This window comes from Salmo salar, chromosome 01 (genome assembly GCF_965601325.2).
Source record: "Salmo salar chromosome 01, fSalSal1, whole genome shotgun sequence".
In the NCBI taxonomy this organism is placed as follows: Eukaryota; Metazoa; Chordata; class Actinopteri; order Salmoniformes; family Salmonidae; genus Salmo; species Salmo salar.
In genome coordinates this window covers 70,840,098-70,859,015 of record NC_138291.1, presented here as the reverse complement: position 1 = coordinate 70,859,015, position 18,918 = coordinate 70,840,098, and the positions used below count along the sequence as shown (strand labels likewise).

The 18,918-nt window shown below is 40.9% G+C and overlaps 1 protein-coding gene across 1 annotated transcript; it reads right to left on the bottom strand.

Moving 5' to 3' along the window:
• Positions 1-2,094: 2,094 nt before the first annotated feature.
• Positions 2,095-18,061, bottom strand: tsn14 (Tetraspanin-14). Its single transcript, NM_001140012.1, is given in 9 exon segments — positions 2,095-4,356; positions 4,454-4,567; positions 8,575-8,625; positions 8,813-8,938; positions 9,337-9,507; positions 12,000-12,146; positions 12,706-12,756; positions 17,104-17,193; positions 18,028-18,061. Coding segments are annotated over 8 exon segments (807 nt in total). The 5' UTR covers positions 17,185-17,193; positions 18,028-18,061; the 3' UTR covers positions 2,095-4,290.
• Positions 18,062-18,918: the final 857 nt, after the last annotated feature.

The window sequence follows — 18,918 nt, the reverse complement described above, 5'->3', positions numbered from 1 at the left end:
TACAGTTAACAAGCTGCGGTTAGGAGCACTCCCTTTAAGAGTGTGCTCCTAATCTCAGCTCGTACCTGTATAAAAGACACTTGGGAGCCAGAAATCTTTCTGATTGAGAGGGGGTCAAATACTTATTTCCCTCATTAAAATGCAAATCAATTTATAACATTTTAGACATGCGTTTTTCTGAATTTTTTTGTTGTTATTCTGTCTCTCACTGTTCAAATAAACCTACCATTAAAATTATAGACTGATCCTTTCTTTATCAGTGGGCAAATGTACAAAATCAGCAGGGGATCAAATACTTTTTTTCCTCACTGTATTTGATAAAATATATAATTTGGCATTTACTACTATAGCCAACAGAAACACATTGAATGACACGTTCATTAATGTAAAAAAAATACATTTCAGAAATGTTTTATTTTTTGGGGGCACATATTTAACCCCTTATTTTTGTTGGCACAAAACTACCTCTATACTTCCATTAATTTGTATGGGTTACCTTCAGACGAGTCCCGTGACAGGAGAAAAGGACAACATTGTGTTCGTGAGAGTATCCCGTTTTCACAGTGGGGTCATATTAGTTTTTAGCCCAAACGGTTCAGATGCTACAGACAGAATTGGCACATCAGCGTTACCAATTTCAGACAAGTCACATTGGACCATTCGGACACGACAGACCTTTTCGTGAGAAGACCAAGTTTCAGGATGGCTCATGGTCTAACAAACACTGCTGTAGCTCGTCTACCTTCCACCGCATAGAGCCGGCATGGGCGAATGCAGTGGATGCAAAATAACATATCTCTATCTTAAACTGACAGATTTTGATGGATAAGTTTTTATTATGTTACTTAGATTGATGCATGGGTGCATCAATATAGTCATGGTGGCAGTTAGATGTAGCCTGTTTGAAATAATGAGCGCTTCTAAAGACCTCAGCGTGCTTAAATTCGGCTGGCGCCTTGCCGAACCGAATGAGTGTGCTCCCGTTCTCCCTTAAAAGACATTTGCTTTAAAAACAAGAAAAAAAAGCACCCATCGTATTGTTTGTCCATTTTGAGATGCCATAGCCACTTCCTCAAAATATTCAGAATGAATGTAAGATAACTCAAGAAATCTGTCATTCATTTTGACGTTTTTAATGAAGAGATCTTAGAGGCGCAATTTTTCTGTTTTGTGCAGTATTTTTTTTATAAAAATACATTTGCTTGACAACGAGTCGTCTTCGTTGAATGACAGGAAAGACTTTATTGAAGAATCCCTACTGTTGACCAATCACTGATGAAGGGGTGTAGCCTCCAGAAACAGCCGAAGTCCAAAACTTCACAAAATAACATATGCACAAACTCTAAACTTCGGGAAGCATAAGGACGCCTTTACAGTCACCTTTTCATGTTGTTTATTAAAAATACTTTACATTCAAATCATATGGTTTGATTTCAATACCAAATGGTAGATCCAGGTAGTCACAGAAATAGGTGTTGGTTAAATGAGGATTTTAAAGAATGGAGCTGCATATTTTTTGTACTTATTAACTTACTCATCAGCAACTTTGATCTCGTTGTCAGTCACTCAATTAGCCAATGTCCCCCCCAAAAAATTAAAATCTAATTGGTAAGTTAGTCTAGCCAGCTATCGACCAGGGGCCCCCCATTGATTTTGTTAGTCACTCATATTATAAACTGCAAACATTTCTCTTCAGGACCAGCACTGACTGCATGTGTGATGCAGACCCGGAAGCCACTTCGGCCCCTCGTGATGAGTTCAGATTCTTTGTGGCCCCCACCCCCATCAAAGTTGCAAGAATGTCTCAATGTTGCAATAGACCTATTCCTAGTTATTTTAAAACAGTCAGCCATGAAGGCTGTTCAGGGTTTCTATTTACTTCCCACAATGAACACAAGAGGGCTCTAAAACACAGCTAAATCAGTACTGTTTTAGAGTACGTCAAATCCTTCGACCAAGGAGGCACAAAAGCAAGTAGTAGCCTTTGCACTTTTCAGAATATCCAACGACCACCTTTTAAGTGTATGCCTGGTGAAGGTAATGTGACTAAATTAATGTCATCTGTGATGATTAATAACACTGGGAAGTTTAACAAAATGGACAAACATACTTTATTGTTTATAAAAACCTATCCAGAATTAAGAAAATTCACATTTACAAAATGTCATTACATAAAACAGATAACATCCCTTTTGTTAAAAACACACATGATTACATGGAAACAATCAGTAACACACCAAAAAAATGTTTTGTCAAACTACATGACAGACATTCACCAGCAGATCTGCAGTTGAAGGCATGAATGACCGTCAACTCCATTGCTTCTTTTATCTTGTAACTTATATAGCTCAACTCTAGCATTCATGAGATAGAAAACCCCATAAAATACATCCTCAATTAACATTCCATAACCCTCCATAGATTACTCTGTAAAACTCCCCTTTCTAGTACGAGGACAGCAGAGTAGGGGAAACGAGCAGAGTATCTTTGGACAGGATGGCAGTAAAGCAAACTCAATGTGTGGAAGGACTGGCAGTTAACTGGCATGAGGCAAACACCTCCGCCAAATATGCATTCAGAACGCTTTGAATAATGTTAAGCCAGGTGTCACTTGGATGATTGCTCGGTGCCTTGTTGAGGTATATAGTCTGAACTGAGAGGAGAGACGCTGGTGGGTTGGGCATCAAGTACAGTTGTAATTGTATATCTTCTCCATAAAGTTCCATCGGGCAGCCCCATCAACACAACAGCAAAATAATCAAACTCCGCTACTCTGAGGGCTAACAACTAACTAATACTTCACGTACGGGTCATCTAACACTGATCAAAATAAAACATGTCAACTATCTACATACACATTGAATCCACAATTCACTTTCCCTTAAGGAAAGTAGTATGTATCTGAATGATCAATACCCATCTTCTGCTCAGAAGCATTTGATGCACGTTGTGGACTGACAAGTTTGTATGACAAGTTATGAGAGATGACTTATAGAAAAGACATGGCTTGACTGACAACAAGTCAGAGGTTCAGCAGTGCACATATGGGTTTGAACAGCTGTAGACTGATTCAAATGCTTAAGAGCTAGCAGAATTTTCCCATTGCTTAGCTGAGAGGTAAGAGACAATGGTGGTTCCAGTTGAAAGCCTGTCCTAACCTAGTCCCCAAGGTCAAATTGCTGTTGCATAGAGCATGGTAACACTGAGCAACAAAGTGGGATTTGAAAAGGGGTGTGGATAAAATTGAGGTGGGAGACAGCGAGCCTGATTAGATGAGACTGAAATATGGCAAAAATAGCCAATTATTATAAATGTTCTATCACATTGCCATATTATTTTTGAGGAGCTCAATTGATTCGGAGTTCTGGATTTAAAGTTTATATCTGAAAAAATATTTCTCGAAGTGTACTTTCAGATTTTCTGTACTCACTTGTTTAAATCACCTGTGCTGCTCAAGCTTTAAAGTGCTCAATGGTGGGGGAGGTTCTAAGGGTTATGCTAGATGGTGATAGGTTAGCCAATTAAAACAATGGTTGTTTAGTCCGCTCCTGCCATAGACTTCCAGTCGAGTCAAGTTCTGAGGCGCCGTGAAACCAGACGGTTCGACAGAGCCGGCTGGTGGACGAGATTAGCCGTCACACAATGCAGTGCTGAGATCCTATTGATTCAGAAAGAGCTCTAGGACAAAGTCTCATATTGGAGCAATTACATCTTCACTGTTGTGGTAGACAACTCTTACTGCTCGCACAGTCTGATATTCTACAATTCTAGTCATGGAATGCTGCAGGCCAGAGAGCACACTGTTTAAACGCTTGCGACGACTTCATTGGTTGTTTTTTTGATCATTGTTGAGGTATGATGAATTCACCCAGGATTCTACCTGGGTGTATTGGTTAAGACACTGTTCCCAGGAAATATGTTCACAGTGTCTGAGGCAAACAATACAAGAATGTATCTAATTCAAAAACATATTTAAAGGGAAACCCAGAGGCTATTTTTAAGTGGTTCGTTGAAGTCTGACTGCAATCCTGTGAGAGAAGGCACATACGAGTCTAGTTGAATAAGGCAGCTTCATGTCCACTGTGCAGGCTCTGCAGAGGTATCAGTCTCCAGAGACTGACAAAACAGTCCAAAGATAACGAGCCATAGGTATGGAAGTATTTTTGCCCCCTTCTCTCATCCCTTGCCGGGCCTCAGAGAGGGAGATCAGAGAGAGGGCGGAATGGATGGTGGATAGTTTCTCTCTCAGTACAGTACCCTGTAGGCCTATGCATTCCACCACACCCCTCACTAGTAGTTAAACTTGACCTTCTCAATGTCGACAATCAGTGTCCGAGCCAAGAAGATGCCCATCATCTGAAAAGGGGGAAGAATTCACAGCATTAGCTAACAATAGATACGAATCCCATCAGCATATAAACATGTACTCTCCTTTCAATATAGATATATTTACTTGAAGCAGAGATATAATGATGAATACTCCAGCTACTATGTAGAGATTCCGTGGAAGCCATTCCTCTAAGGCTGGGATGCAGCCCTTGATGTAAATATAGTTGATCCAGTCCCCCTGCAAAAGGAAATGAGAGTTATATGGAATGCTCTCCCATACCTTTGTATATACCGGCTTACTCAAATCACCTTACATTAAGTGCACCAAGACTTGTACTTAGTGTATCTTGTAGGGATAGACCAAACTGATTGTTTTTTCAAATACCGAAGTAGATTTGACACCAAGTGTTTGTTGTCAAGAACTTTCCCGAATTAGAATATATATTTTTTTTAAAGTCAAAAGGATGCATTCTGCTGCTGTGTAGCTATTATCCATGACAGCCTATGGCAATATCTCAGTGAAATTAATATTGACCATCACAAGGGGCAGAGGGGAAAGGTCAAAATTAGCAAATAGATAGTTCTTCTGCAATTAATGGGCAGCAGTAACAGAAAGGTCGCTGGTTCGAATACCCGAGCCAATAAGGCAAAAAATATGTTTGTACCCTGGAGCAAGGCACTTAACCCTAATTTGCTCCAGGGGCGCTGTACTACTATGGCTGACCCTGCAAAACAACACATTTCACTGCACCTATCCAGTGTATGTGACAAACAAATAATATGAAGAATTGATGAGTCATCTATGATGAATAGTGAAACTCAGCTCTTCCATTTCAACATAAAAACTCCCATTTATCTAGAAGCATCTGCTGTGTCTAAGATATTTTTCATGATAAACAAAAAAGACAAATCAGTTTGCCTCATAAGTTTGAATAACAATGAAGATTAATAGTTCATTCTGAGCCAGGGGACCAGAACCGATGTAAAACAGGGTGGATTTGCAGAAAAACAAATTTAAGCCCCAGCTTTGAGAGCGACCACTGGAACACTAGGCCAAAATATAGATAAAGGATAATTTATTTTCACCCTGCCGTTCTTCGTAGTGACAAGAGATTAACAGGGACAGGAGGGAGCCTGCCTTTCGTTCAGCAGTGATAACACCAAATTTGTGTTTCTCCCATTTGGGTAATGGGAAGAAAAGGCACTGTCGATACAGCTTAAATGACCTGACACTAAAGCCTGTATTATCTACCCTTAAGAAGAAATGGAAGTTTACTTTCTGCACTGAAATTGCCCTGAAATCTAATCTATTACTTTGCAATGTTTCCCTTTCACAGAAATAGTCTTACTACAGCTAGTACAGAGGTGGATTGTTGCAAACAATAGACATGGATGCATATATAGGCCATATAAACATACAGTTAAGACATGCAGTAGGCTATCGTAAAGACAAATAGCGATTCCTCCAGATTATGTGTGGATATCAAAAGTCGCTTTGGATAAAAGGGTCTGCTAAATAGCATATATTACTATATGTACACATACATTTGAAGTCAGACGTTTACATACACTTAGGTTGGAGTCATTAAAACTTGTTTTTCAACCACTCCACAAATTTCTTGTTAACAAGCTAGTTTTGGAAAGTCGGTTAGGACATCTACTTTGTGCATGACACCAGTCATTTTTCCAACAATTGTTTACAGACAGATTATTTCACTTATAATTCACTGTATCACAATTCCAGTGGGTCAGAGCTTTACATACACCAAGTTGACTGTGCCTTTAAACAGCTTGTAAATTTCAGAAAATGATGTCATGGCTTTAGAAGCTTCTGATAGGCTAATTGACATAAATTTGAGTCAATTGGAGGTGTACCTGTGGATGTATTTTAAGGCCTACCTTCAAACGCAGTGCCTCTTTGCTTGACATGATGGGAAAATCAAAAGAAATCAGCCAAGATATCAGAAAAAAAATTGTAGATCTCCACAAGTCTGGTTCATCCTTGGGAGCAATTTCCAAACGCCTGAAGGTACCACGTTAATCCGTACAAACAGTATGCAAGTACAAACACCATGGGACCACGCAGCCGCCATACCGCTCAGGAAGGAGACGCGTTCTGTCTCCTAGAGAGATGAACCTACTTTGGTGCGAAAAGGGCAAATCAATCCCAGAACAACAGCAAAGGATCTTGTGAAGATGCTGGAGGAAACAGGTACAAAACTATCTATATCCAAAGTAAAACGAGTCCTATATCGCCATAACCTGAATGGCCGCTCAGTAAGGAAGGAGGCACTACTCCAAAACCACCATAAAAAAGCCAGACTACGGTTTGCACCTGCACATGGGGAAAAATATCGTACTTTTTGGAGAAATGTCTTCTGGTCTGATGACACAAAAATAGAACTGTTTGGCCATAATGACCATCATTATGTTTGGAGGAAAAGGGGGAGGCTTGTAAGCTGAAGAACACCATCCCAACCGTGAAGCACAGGGGTGGCAGCATCATGTTATGGGGGTGCTTTGCTGCAGGAGGGACTGGTGCACTTCACAAAATAGATGGCATCATGAGGGAGGACAATTATGTGGATATATTGAAGCAACATCAAGACATCAGTCAGGAAGTTAAAGCTTGGTCGCAAATGGGTCTTCCAAATGGACATTGACTCCAAGCATACTTCCAAAGTTGTGGCAAAATGGCTTAAGGACACCAAAGTCAAGGTATTGGAGTGGCCATCACAAAGCCCTGACCTCAATCCCAAAGAAAATGTGTGGGCAGAACTGAAAAAGCATGTGCGAGCAAGGAGGCCTACAAACCTGACTCAATTACACCAGCTCTGTCAGGAAGAATGGGCCAAAATTCACCCAACTTATTGTGGGAAGCTTGTAGAAGTCTACCCGAAATGTTTGACCCAAGTTTAAATTGTTTAACCTGTTAGGGCTAGGGGGCAGTATTTGCACAGCCGGAAAAAAAAAAACGTACCCGATTTAATCTGGTTACTACTCCTGCCCAGTAACTAGAATATGCATATAATTGTTGGATTTGGATAGACAACACCCTAAAGTTTCTAAAACTGTTTGAATGGTGTCTGTGAGTATAACAGAACTCAAATGGCAGTCAAAACCCTGAGACAAATCCTGACAGGAAACTGAAATCTGATGTGTGGATATCACTTCAAACATTTGCCATTGAAACACACAGGGGCTTGCGATTAATTTATTCCACTAGATGTCCCCAGTCTTTACAAAGTGGTTTGAGCCTCCTACCATCAAAATTGACTGAAAGAGAGGATGTTTACCTTTGTCACAGGGGATGGGCCGTTACCATTGTGACGTCGGCGCCCATGGGTACTCTCCCTTTTTGAAACGTTTAAGACAATGCAACCGTCCCAATGGAATATTATTGAAGCCCTGGTTGAAAAAGCCCCTAAAGATTTATGTTATACAACGTTTGACATGTTTGAACGAACTTAAATATATATTTTTTGCTCTTTCCTGACGACAAGTCAGACGCACACGGTACATTTTCACTAGCCTTCGGAGCGCGCGAACACTATTGGGACATAAATTATATATAAATATGAACTTTATCGAACAAAAAATGCATGTGTTGTGTAACATGATGTCCTAGGAGTGTCATCTGATGAAGGTTGTCAAAGGTTAGTGCTGCATTTAGCTGTGTTTTGGGTATTTGTGATGCATGCTAGTTGCTTTGAAAATGGCTGTGTGATTATTTCTGGCTGGGTACTCTGCTGACATAATGTAATGTTTTGCTTTTGCTGTAAAGCCTTTTTGAAATCGGACATCGTGGTTCGATTCAGAAGAGGTGTATCTATAAAACGGTTTAAAATAGTCATATGTTTGAGAAATTGAAGTTATAGCATTTATGAGGTTTTGCATTTAGAGTGACGCGATTCCACTGGCTGTTGATTAGGGTGGGACGCAAGCGTCCCACTGGCCCAGACAGGTTAAGGCAATACGACCAAATACTAATTGAGTGTATGTAAACTTATGACCCGCTGGGAATGTGATGAAAGAAATAAAAGCTGAAATAAATCTCTACTATTGTTCTGACATTTCACATTCTTAAAATAAAGTGGTGATCCTAACTGACCTAAGACAGGGAATTTCTACTAGGATTAAATGTCAGGAATTGTGAAAAACTGAGTTTAAATGTATTTGGCTAAGGTGTATGTAAACTTCCAACATCAACTGTACATGTGATGTGTGCACTGGATAGGGTCATACCTTTAGATGTTTACGGACATCATAGCCACACTGGGTGTTTAAAACTGAGTCCTGTGGAGAGAGAGAAATAAACAGCTCGAATTAGTCCGGTCAGTGTCAAGGACTAACAAGAGGCAAACCTAAAAATGAGCATGACAGTGGCAGTTATAACAACTAGTAGAGTGACTTATTCAGAGAGATACTGAAGGAGCAATGACACCAAGAGAGACATGGAGATAAGGGCAGGCAGATTACTCACTGCAGGGTCACTGAGGCAGCAGGAGAAGGGCACTCCGCACCTCTCTCTGCTGGGGTTGTTGTTGGTGCAGTTGAAGTAGACGTTCAGGTTCCAGTCGTCAGGCTCCTTTGCTCCGCAGCAGTGGTTCTAGGACAGACAAGAGGGAAGTTTGAGTCAGATGGTTCTAACGAACCCGAACACACACCAACTCCTGAAGTGTATTTCCATACCATACATCTGACAGTGTAGGACTGAGCACACAGTCACTTAGTGGACAGCAGTTCAAGTATCATCAGGTCCCTAGAGAACAGGCCATCGTAGCAAGGCTTGTGAAAGCAAGCACACAATTACACAGCAACACGAGGATGTATGAACCATCTCGGGAAGGGGTTAGGAGGAAAGGAAGGAAACAACATGACTGAACCGATGTGAGAGACAGCAGGTTATTAAGTAACTTCGTGTCTCACATTCTCCCTGCCACTATATACCATTACACACCCCCAACAGCAACACGCTGCATAGCTCTCGTTCTCTGCCTCTCTCACCAGCTTTTGCAGGGAGTCAATGAGGTTTTGCAGGTCGATGTCCTCTCTGTAGGCCTTGACGTTGGCCAGGAAGAAGTCGTTGATCCACTCTCTAACGTTGTCCTGGAAGACGAACGCCAGCACGGCCGCAGTCAGTTCCAGGAAGAAGATTAACCCGATCACCCCTGAGAACTAGAAGAGAAAAACAAGTTAACTATACGTGGTGGGAGACTGATAGAGAAGCATCAGAGTCAGAGACAACAGACTCAAATACAGGACAATAGTAATCTTGGTAGTATGGCTTGGTAGTGTTCTGCATAGGTAGAAAAAACTGCTTAAAGATAAAACAATTGCATGCCCTAATCAATGAAGGATGTGGTTAATGAAGAAAACTGGCTCTCATGAGGACCACCACAAGAAAGGAAGAACCAGAGTTCATTAGAGCTAACTGCACCTCAGATTGCAGCCCAAATAAATGCTTCAGATTTCACCTCAACATCAACTACTCAGAAGAGACTGCGTGAATCAGCCCTTCATAATTGAATTGCTGCAAAGAAACCACTACTAAAGGACACCGATAAAAAGAAGAGACTTGCTTAGGCCAAGAAACACAAGCACTGGACATTAGACTGGTGGAAATCTGTCCTTTGGTCTGATGAGTTCAAATTGGAGATTTTTGGTTCCAACCGCCGTGTCTTTGTGAGACGCAGAGTAGTTGAACGGACGATCTCTGCGTGTGTGGTTTCCACCGTGAAGCATGGTGGGTGTGAGGGTGCTTTGCTGGTGACACTGTCTGTGATTATTTTGAATTCAAGGCACACTTAACCAGCATGGCTACCACAGCATTCTCCATCCCATCTAGTTTGCGCTTAGTCAGACTATCATTTATTTTTCACACACCTCCCGGCTGTGTAAGGGCTATTTGACAAAGGAGAGTTATGGAGTGTTGCATTAGATGACCTGGCCTCCACAATCACCCGACCTCAACCCATTTGAAATGGTTTGGGATGAGTTGGACAGCAGAGTGAAGGAAAAGCAGCCAACAAGTGCTCAGCACATGTGGGAACTCCTTCAAGACTGTTGGAAAAGCCTTCCTCATGAAGCTGGTTGAGAGAACGCCACGAGTTTGCAAAGCTGTCATCAAGGCAAAGGGTGGCTACTTTGAAAAATCTCAAATATGCTTTGCATGGGAAATACACATGCGGATATCATCACGGTAGTTGGAACCAAAAATCTCAAATTTGGACTCCAGACCAAATTTCCACCCGTCTAATGTCCACTGCTCGTGTTTCTTGGCCCAAGCAAGTCTCTTCTTATTATTGGTGTCCTTTCGTAGTGATTTCCTTGCAGCAATTCGACCATGAAGGCTTGATTCACACAATCTCCTCTGAACAGATGTTGAGATGTGTCTGTTACTTGAACTCTGAAGCATTTATTTGGGCTGCAATTTCTGAGGCTGGTAACTAATGAACTTATCCTCTGCTGCTTAGGTAACTCTGGGTCCTCCTTTCCTGTGGCGGTCCTCATGAGAGCCAGTTTCATCATAGCGCTGGATGGTTTTTGTGACTGCACTTGAAGAAACTTTCAACGTTCTTGCTATCTATCTCTATATATCTTCTGTATACCACCCCTTCCTTGTCACAACACAACTGATTGAGGAGGAAAGAAATTCCACACATTAACTTAAGGCACACCTGTTAATTAATGCTTTCCAGGTGACTACCTCATGAAAGAATGCCAAGAGTGCAAAGCTGTCATTGAGGCAAAGGGTGGCTATTTGAAGAATCTCAAATATAACATATTTAGATTTGTTTAACACTTTTTTGGTTACTACATGATTCCATGTGTTATTTCATAGTTGATGTCTTTACTATTATTCTACAATGTAGAAAATAGTAAAAAATAAAGAAAAACCCTTGAATGAGTAGGTGTGTCCAAACTTTTGACTGATACTGTGTGTGTGTGTGTGTGTATAAAAATGTTTTTGTGAAACGAACAGCTGACTGAAGAGTCAGTTTGAGGCTGTTTCTGTGGTAACATGGACTCTTAACGTGATGAAACGTTTTTGTTTCTAGCAAGGCGATGCCAAGGTAATGCCCCCTCCCTGAACCAGCAGCACAGAAAAATGGAATGAATAAAACGTGCTTGGAAGTTCTATCCCTGGCAATTTGACCAGTAATTTCATGAACTCAAACATGGTTGCCTGGTATATTCATGCAATAACTCCCATGGTAAAGTAGAATGTATGATAACTGATTTGGCTCATACAATGGAATACATTTTTTGTAAAGTCACTTGAGTTGAATCAACAAACCACAACACATGTTGATGGGTATACTTCCTGCCTTGCTACTATGGGTGAACTCGCAATGGCCACCAGTCCACCCCATATACCAGCACGCTTGAATGGGGATGCCCCTTCTATTCATGATATTTCTACTACAGCACATGCAGTCAAGAGGAGAGGAGAATGATTACTTTTTTCTACTCAAATGGTTATTAGTGACCTCGGTCATTTGGCTGACCAATAACCGTCACCCAAAATTCCATGACCGTCACAGCCCCACTTGTAAGAGCAGCTAAAATGTGTACCAGTATTCTATCGGTATGCTATGAGACCCCCAAGAGAGAGAGAAAGAGCAAGAGAAATAGAAAGAGTATTGTTGTGGTGGTGCAGTACTCACAAACTTGAGGAGGCATATGTTCTCCCTGAGTGCTCCTACACATCCTGCAAAGCCCAGGATGAAGGTGATCGCTCCCACCAACAGCACCAGCCACACGGGGTCAAAGCCATGCAGCCGTGTCACCTGTGTCAGGTCCAACAGTACTCCCTACAGGAGTGAGAACAGTTGAGTTAACCGTTGAGCTAACAGATTCCCATCGTATTGGGCATGGCGACACAGGACGACGGGTGAATTACATAAAATACTGTATGACCTTTCAGACATGGATGAGAGGCTGATACCATTTCAAGCAAAGCATCAACATGCAAGTAGACAGTCATTCCGAGAATAATGAATGCCACATTATAAAGAATTCAATACATTGAATAAATTACATAGCGTATCTCATTAAAAGCTGTCGTGTTATCCTTTAACATTAATATCTCCAATACACATTTGAATAACCTCTAATCTAGCGGTTCAACCCTACAGAACAGACATTGATTAAAATGTGTATTCAGCTTCAAGCTGTGTGTAACAATAGGGGAAATTAACTGTGAATTTGATGGTTGTGAATGTTTTAAAAGATGTGATGGCCTTGATGACAAGTCTGTGGGCTGAAGGTCTGGCACAAACACAATTACACAAACAGAGTCAATGAGTAGAGATTAGCTGTCTGTACAGTGGTGAAACATTTACAGGACAATGGGAGAAGCTGCTCCCTCACCTTCTCACTCCAGGCCCAGAACCCAATGGCGATGAATGCTGCTCCAGCCAGCTGAGGAAGGAAGCAGACCGACTTTTTTCTGGCGTGTTTACATTTTTTACTTGGTGTGTTCAGTTGTTTACTTTTATATTTAACATTTTCACATAGGCATTAGGGAAAACTGCCACGAAATAATATTAAAGCATAACTAGGTATAAAAAAAAAAAAGAGGGAGCCTGCTAATAACGAAAATACTGACCATGTCTATAATTTCAAAGGGCACCAAAATTCTCAAGAAATTGCCAAAAATAAAAAAAAATACATTTAAAAATAATAATAAAAAAAACAGGAAGAGATGGGTTATAAGTGGTTATTGCGTATCTTTGAACTCAGAATACAACTGCCCTATCAAGAGATGAATTAACGAGCTTAACCAAAATCCAAAACAGAAGCATTTCTACATTTCCTGTTGACACAGACCAAGAGAGGAAGCTAGCAAATATCTTAATGAGTCTCATGTTCACTCGCTAAAACAGGAAGTAGGGGCTCTAAAGGTTATTTCTTAACCCTGGATGTTGGAAGGACATTAGAGAAGTAGGCTAAAGCAACAAAATAAATGCTCACACTCTTCTTTCATTTAGAAATAAACAGAAATAGAGGCTGTTACCAGTGGAGGATGTTATCAGAGGGAATGGCTATTGAAAAAGTGCTCTGTGTAGAAAGATAGTGGCAGGGGGAACCAGGTCAGCCAGCAAGGGCTGCCATCTGCCCTCAGATGTTGAAAATGGTTTTAGTAAATCAATGTGTTCTCTACATGGGCTTCCCAGACATTCTTGCCTTAAAAGAACACCATATTAGTCCCTCCAGGATTTTGCTGGAATTTGTGATATTTGCAGGCAAAAATGTACAGTGATTGGTTGAAATTTCGAGCTCCATTTTTGTACTGCGGTGATGGGTCAGTTTTATGCAATAATATTGTGATGATTTGACTGACAGAAATAGTGCAGTGATTGGTCAAATCTGCAAGCCCTCGCATAATAAATCAGGAAATTGTTGATTTTGCTAAGTATGTTGTGATTACACAATCCTGGAGGGACTGCTATATGCTCCACCTCATGCCGAGCATAAACTACACGACTTTCAAAATCCTAACATCGCTAAGCCGCACATTAAACAAACGTCTTTCTTGTAGTTTTTTTTGTCTTGCCAACATAGTGGTGCACACACTAAACGATGTGGCACAGACTGGGGGTCACACACTACAAGATTCTTCACTTTGTCGTGAGGATTCTCGATACCACGCTGTCTCCTGAAAATAATGACTGATTAGATTGTAAACGTAGCTGGAACAAGCAGTGGCTAAAAGCAGCCACAAACACATTCAATCAGAAATGCACACTTGCCATACAGAGTTGAATCACCTAGCCTACACATTTTGAATTTAGTAAAATTGCTTGTGAACTTCAGAGCTGTAGTGATTTGACACTGGCTTTGGTTAAAGACAAGTACAAACACATACTAGTAGTAATCGCTCTGGCTCGACAGTCTACACATTCTGGGTGATGCGATACATCATCATCTCACTGGCTTCTCTGGCAAGCTCTCATTGCTGATCAGCGTTCTCAAAACGTGCCGTTGCACATCTCACTACAAGAGCACTGCCGATTTGTGCTGATAAAATGTGTTTGAAAATATGGGAGCATCTGGGACGGCTCAAAGACGGGATCGATAGCCCTCAGATTGCGTCGGTGACAGCCGCCCACCCCGCGTAAGCAACAACATGGTGATTTTGTCTCCAATCTCAAAAACTTGTCTGGGACAGCTAATTCGGGGTCAAAATCATGCAGTGTACGCCTGGCTTTAAAGTTGCAGTATTCTTGAGTATCTGATTTACTGCTCATGGCTGACTCTAGCAAACCAAACTCCAAGGTGAAGGAAGTTTATGATTTACTTCACCAGAGTGGAGCAGAGACCAGGCTTTTTGGAATCTAGCTCAGACTACATCAATTCACTCATGGGCAATACTTAAAAAAAATGTTTTATCATGAAACGCCTACTCTGTACCTATGTTTGTCCTCTGTAGTTGCGGGCCTTGTTTGCTGAAATCCATATTTAAAAAAAAATGTTAATAAAATACAACCACCAACGTTTTGCTCATGTCTGTTTCTCAAAAGATGGCAATTTAGCATGAATGTGCATGTGTCAATTGATTCTCCGATGACGTAAACCTAGTGCTCCAAATAATCATTGTCCAATCAAATCACACAATCTACAGATGGTGTGCCGACCAATCGAATTTCGCAGATCATTGCAGGTGCCAGTAAACCCAAAATTTGGCACATTACTTTATTGACTTGGCGCATTTTCTATCCAGAGATACTGAGAAATAACGAGAGAGAAATCATAAAAATATACTTTTATTTTACATATTACAATCATTTTATAGCAGGGGTCTACAACAGGTCGATCGCGAGCGACCAGTAGCTCGCAGTCCACCTATGAGTAGCTCGGCAAACAATTCTGAAAGTACATTACATTTATTTTTATTGCTCTAATTATGCTGGTAACCATTTTATAATAGAATAAGGCACCTCGGGGGTTGTGTCGTGCTTAAGAACAGCCCTTAGTCGTGGTATATAGGCTATATACCACACCCCATCGGGCCGTATAGCTTAATTATAACATTTGTATCTATTATTTGCTTACTTTGCCATGAAATTAGCAGCAGCAGTACAGAACCACAGCTAGACCAGCACATTAGATGGCACATTCCTCACCTCGCTAGATGTGCAAGTAAAGGGTCAGGTGCAATAAAATGGGAATTACAAAAAATGTATATTTGTTCATTTTCTTCCATACACACCCCCCCCCCTTAAAAAAAATGGTCTTCACATTGACTCAGGACATCCAATTTTATTGTTTATCTATGAACAATTGTACATTTTAGAGTAAAAAAACAAAACAAGTAGTGTACTACTTCCTCTGGTACACTAAGGGCCCGGGGAAGAATTGCAGGTGAGATGAGAAGAATGAGGGGTGCATCACTTGAGTGGGTTGAGTCACTGACGTGGTCTTCCTGTCTGGGTTGGCGCCCCCCCTTGGGTTGTGCCATGGCGGAGATCATTGTGGGCTATACTCGGCCTTGTCTTAGGACGGTAAGTTGGTGGTTGGAGACATCCCTCTAGCGGTGTGGGGGCTGTGCTTTGGCAAAGTGGGTGGGGTTATATCCTGCCTGTTTGGCCCTGTCCGGGGGTATCATCGGATGGGGCCACAGTGTCTTCTGATCCCTCCTGTCTCAGCCTCCAGTATTTATGCTGCAGTAGTTTATGTGTCGGGGGGCTAGGGTCAGTCTGTTACATCTGGAGTATTTCTCTTGTCTTATCCGGTGTCCTGTGTGAATTTAAATATGCTCTCTCTAATTCTCTCTTTCTGTCTTTCTCTCGGAGGACCTGAGCCCTAGGACCATGCCTCAGGACTACCTGGTATGATGACTCCTTGCTGTCCCCAGTCCACCTGGCCGTGCTGCTGCTCCAGTTTCAACTGTTCTGCCTGCGGCTATGGAACCCTGACCTGTTCACCGGACGTGCTTGTTGCACCCTCGACAACTACTATGATTATTATTATTTGACCATGCTGGTCATTTATGAACATTTTAACATCTTGACCATGTTCTGTTATAATATCCACCCTGCACAGCCAGAAGAGGACTGGCCACCCCTCATAGCCTGGTTCCTCTCTAGGTTTCTTCCTAGGTTTTTGGCCTTTCTAGGGAGTTTTTCCTAGCCACCGTGCTTCTTTCACATGCATTGCTTGCTGTTTGGGGTTTTAGGCTGGGTTTCTGTACAGCACTTTGAGATATCAGCTGATGTACGAAGGGCTATATAAATAAATTTGATTTGAGTAGCTCAAGACATGTTAATTTATTATAAGTAGTTCTCATGCTAGAAATGGTTGGCGACCCCTGTTTAATAGCCTAGATTTAATTTACAAACGTCAGAGATTCAATTGATGGAAGTTGCCATCTTCGAGACACAGAAACGAGCAAAAAGTCAGTGGCTGCATTTGATTGTTCATTGAAAAGGTATGAATTTCAGCAATAAAAGAAAGGCACGCAACTAGAGGTCAAACATTGGTACAATGAAGGCATTTCAGGATTTACCTTTTTTTAAGTATTGGGCAAATCGATGTAGTCTGAGCTAGATTCCACAAAGTCTGGTCTCTGCTCCACTCTCTTGGTACATTTCTTCATAAACTTCCTCCACCATCGTGTGGAGTTTAGTCCGCTAGGCTAACTCAGGCCAACTATACAGCATATGCATAACTGCATTCATAGCATAGCACCAAATGAGAAAACGGGGTGTCACAGCATGCCTGCATTACTCATGGTTTACAGGGCTACCTACTGCTTGTGCTACTTACCCAAAATATGATGTTGTAGCTGAACATGAGGTACTTGTAACAGAAGCTGACTTCTGCATTTTCATAACGATAGTAGTGCATATTTTTCCTCTGTGTTGAGAGACAGGAGCGAGACAATAACAGTTAACATCTTGTCCCATCTGTGTGCTAAAGGTTGACCTACTAACGTTAGCTAGATAATTATCTAACGTTATTTGTTTATCCAGCTACATGTTCATAAGGCTATCGCTTAGCTAGCAACATAGTTCGCTCACTAGCTAACGTTAGCTAGCTCATCTGAAACACTGAATCAAAGAATGAAATGGTAGCTACAACTGACTGTTGGCCAGAAAAAGCCAGCTAGCTGGCCAAACTAACGTTAACGTTAGTTAGCTAACTAGTTAACAACTAGCTAACTAACCATCATCCGATTTGCTGTACACTGTCAGAACACCAAGAGCTAGATAACAATAGCTATTAGCAGAGTTAACGTGACTGTAGCTAGCTAACGTTAGACAGCTTACTAACGGATTCGTTACCTGGCTAACGTTAGTTGGTCAACACAATTAATTTATACGGTGGCTAGATAGCTAGCTGGTTATCACTAGATACTATGATACAGATGGAAACACAGCTAACTTAACTAAGTACTAGCCATAGTGGCTATCCGGAAAATAAATATTTTGGTAAACAGAAGCCATTCACTAGTTACTGAAATTAGCTAACGTTAGTCAAAGATTAGGACTCAATGTCAGCTTCGTTGCTAGCTAGCGTAGCGATTAAGACAGTGTTCTTTTAACTAGCTAGCTATCTTGCGCAAAAAATTAAATATTCGGCAAACTTCACATTTTCAATATAGATAAAGTAGCTACGTTACAAAAACTAAGTTTTTATATTTATTTTATTTGTTGCTACCTATCAACTTTCCCATTATCAACAACTCACCGCGGCTTTGTTTAACGCTGCATTGCCTGTTGGCCAAACATATATCTTGATTGAGTTTCGAAAACTCTTTGCAGACTTTGTACTCCACTTCCTGTAAGGGCAGCAGGCCACGCCCAATTTTCTCATATGTTTTTGTTTTCGTGTTACCGAAAGGTTACACGTTAGAACTTTAATTGATATGTGATTGGGTAGTAATAATATAACGTTATTTGTTTATCCAGCTACATGTTCATAATGCTATCACTTAGCTAGCAACATAGCTATGCAAACTCAACAAATCAACTTTAGCTAGCACTTAGCTATGCAAACTCAACAAATCAACTTTATGGAAATAAAAAAAACACTCAAAGATGGACACATTCACGAATTAATATGGTCAATAAATGACACTGATACATCAAATAGTTTATTTTTCACTTTCACCGTTTAGCAGATGTTATAGCGGGTGCAGCGTAATGGTTATGTTTCTAGCGCCTAACAATGCTGTAAAATATCAAACAAGTAGAAAAATAATTTAATTCTAAAAAGAAAAATAACACTGAAATCAAGATATGTTCAATGAATCCAATTAACAAGCCAAATAGCACAGCAACCAAATGCAATATATTCAGTTGAAGTCGGAAGTTTACATACACTTAGGTTGGAGTCATTAAAACTCTTTTTCAACCACTCCACAAATTTCTTGTTAACAAACTATAGTTTTGGCAAGTCGGTTAGGACATCTACGTTGTGCATGACACAAGTCATTTTCCCAACAATTGTTTACAGACAGATTATTTCACTTATAATTCACTGTATCACAATTCCAGTGGGTCAGAAGTTTACATACACTAAATTGACAGTTTGGAAAATTTCAGAAAATGATGTCATGGCTTTACAAGCTGCTGATAG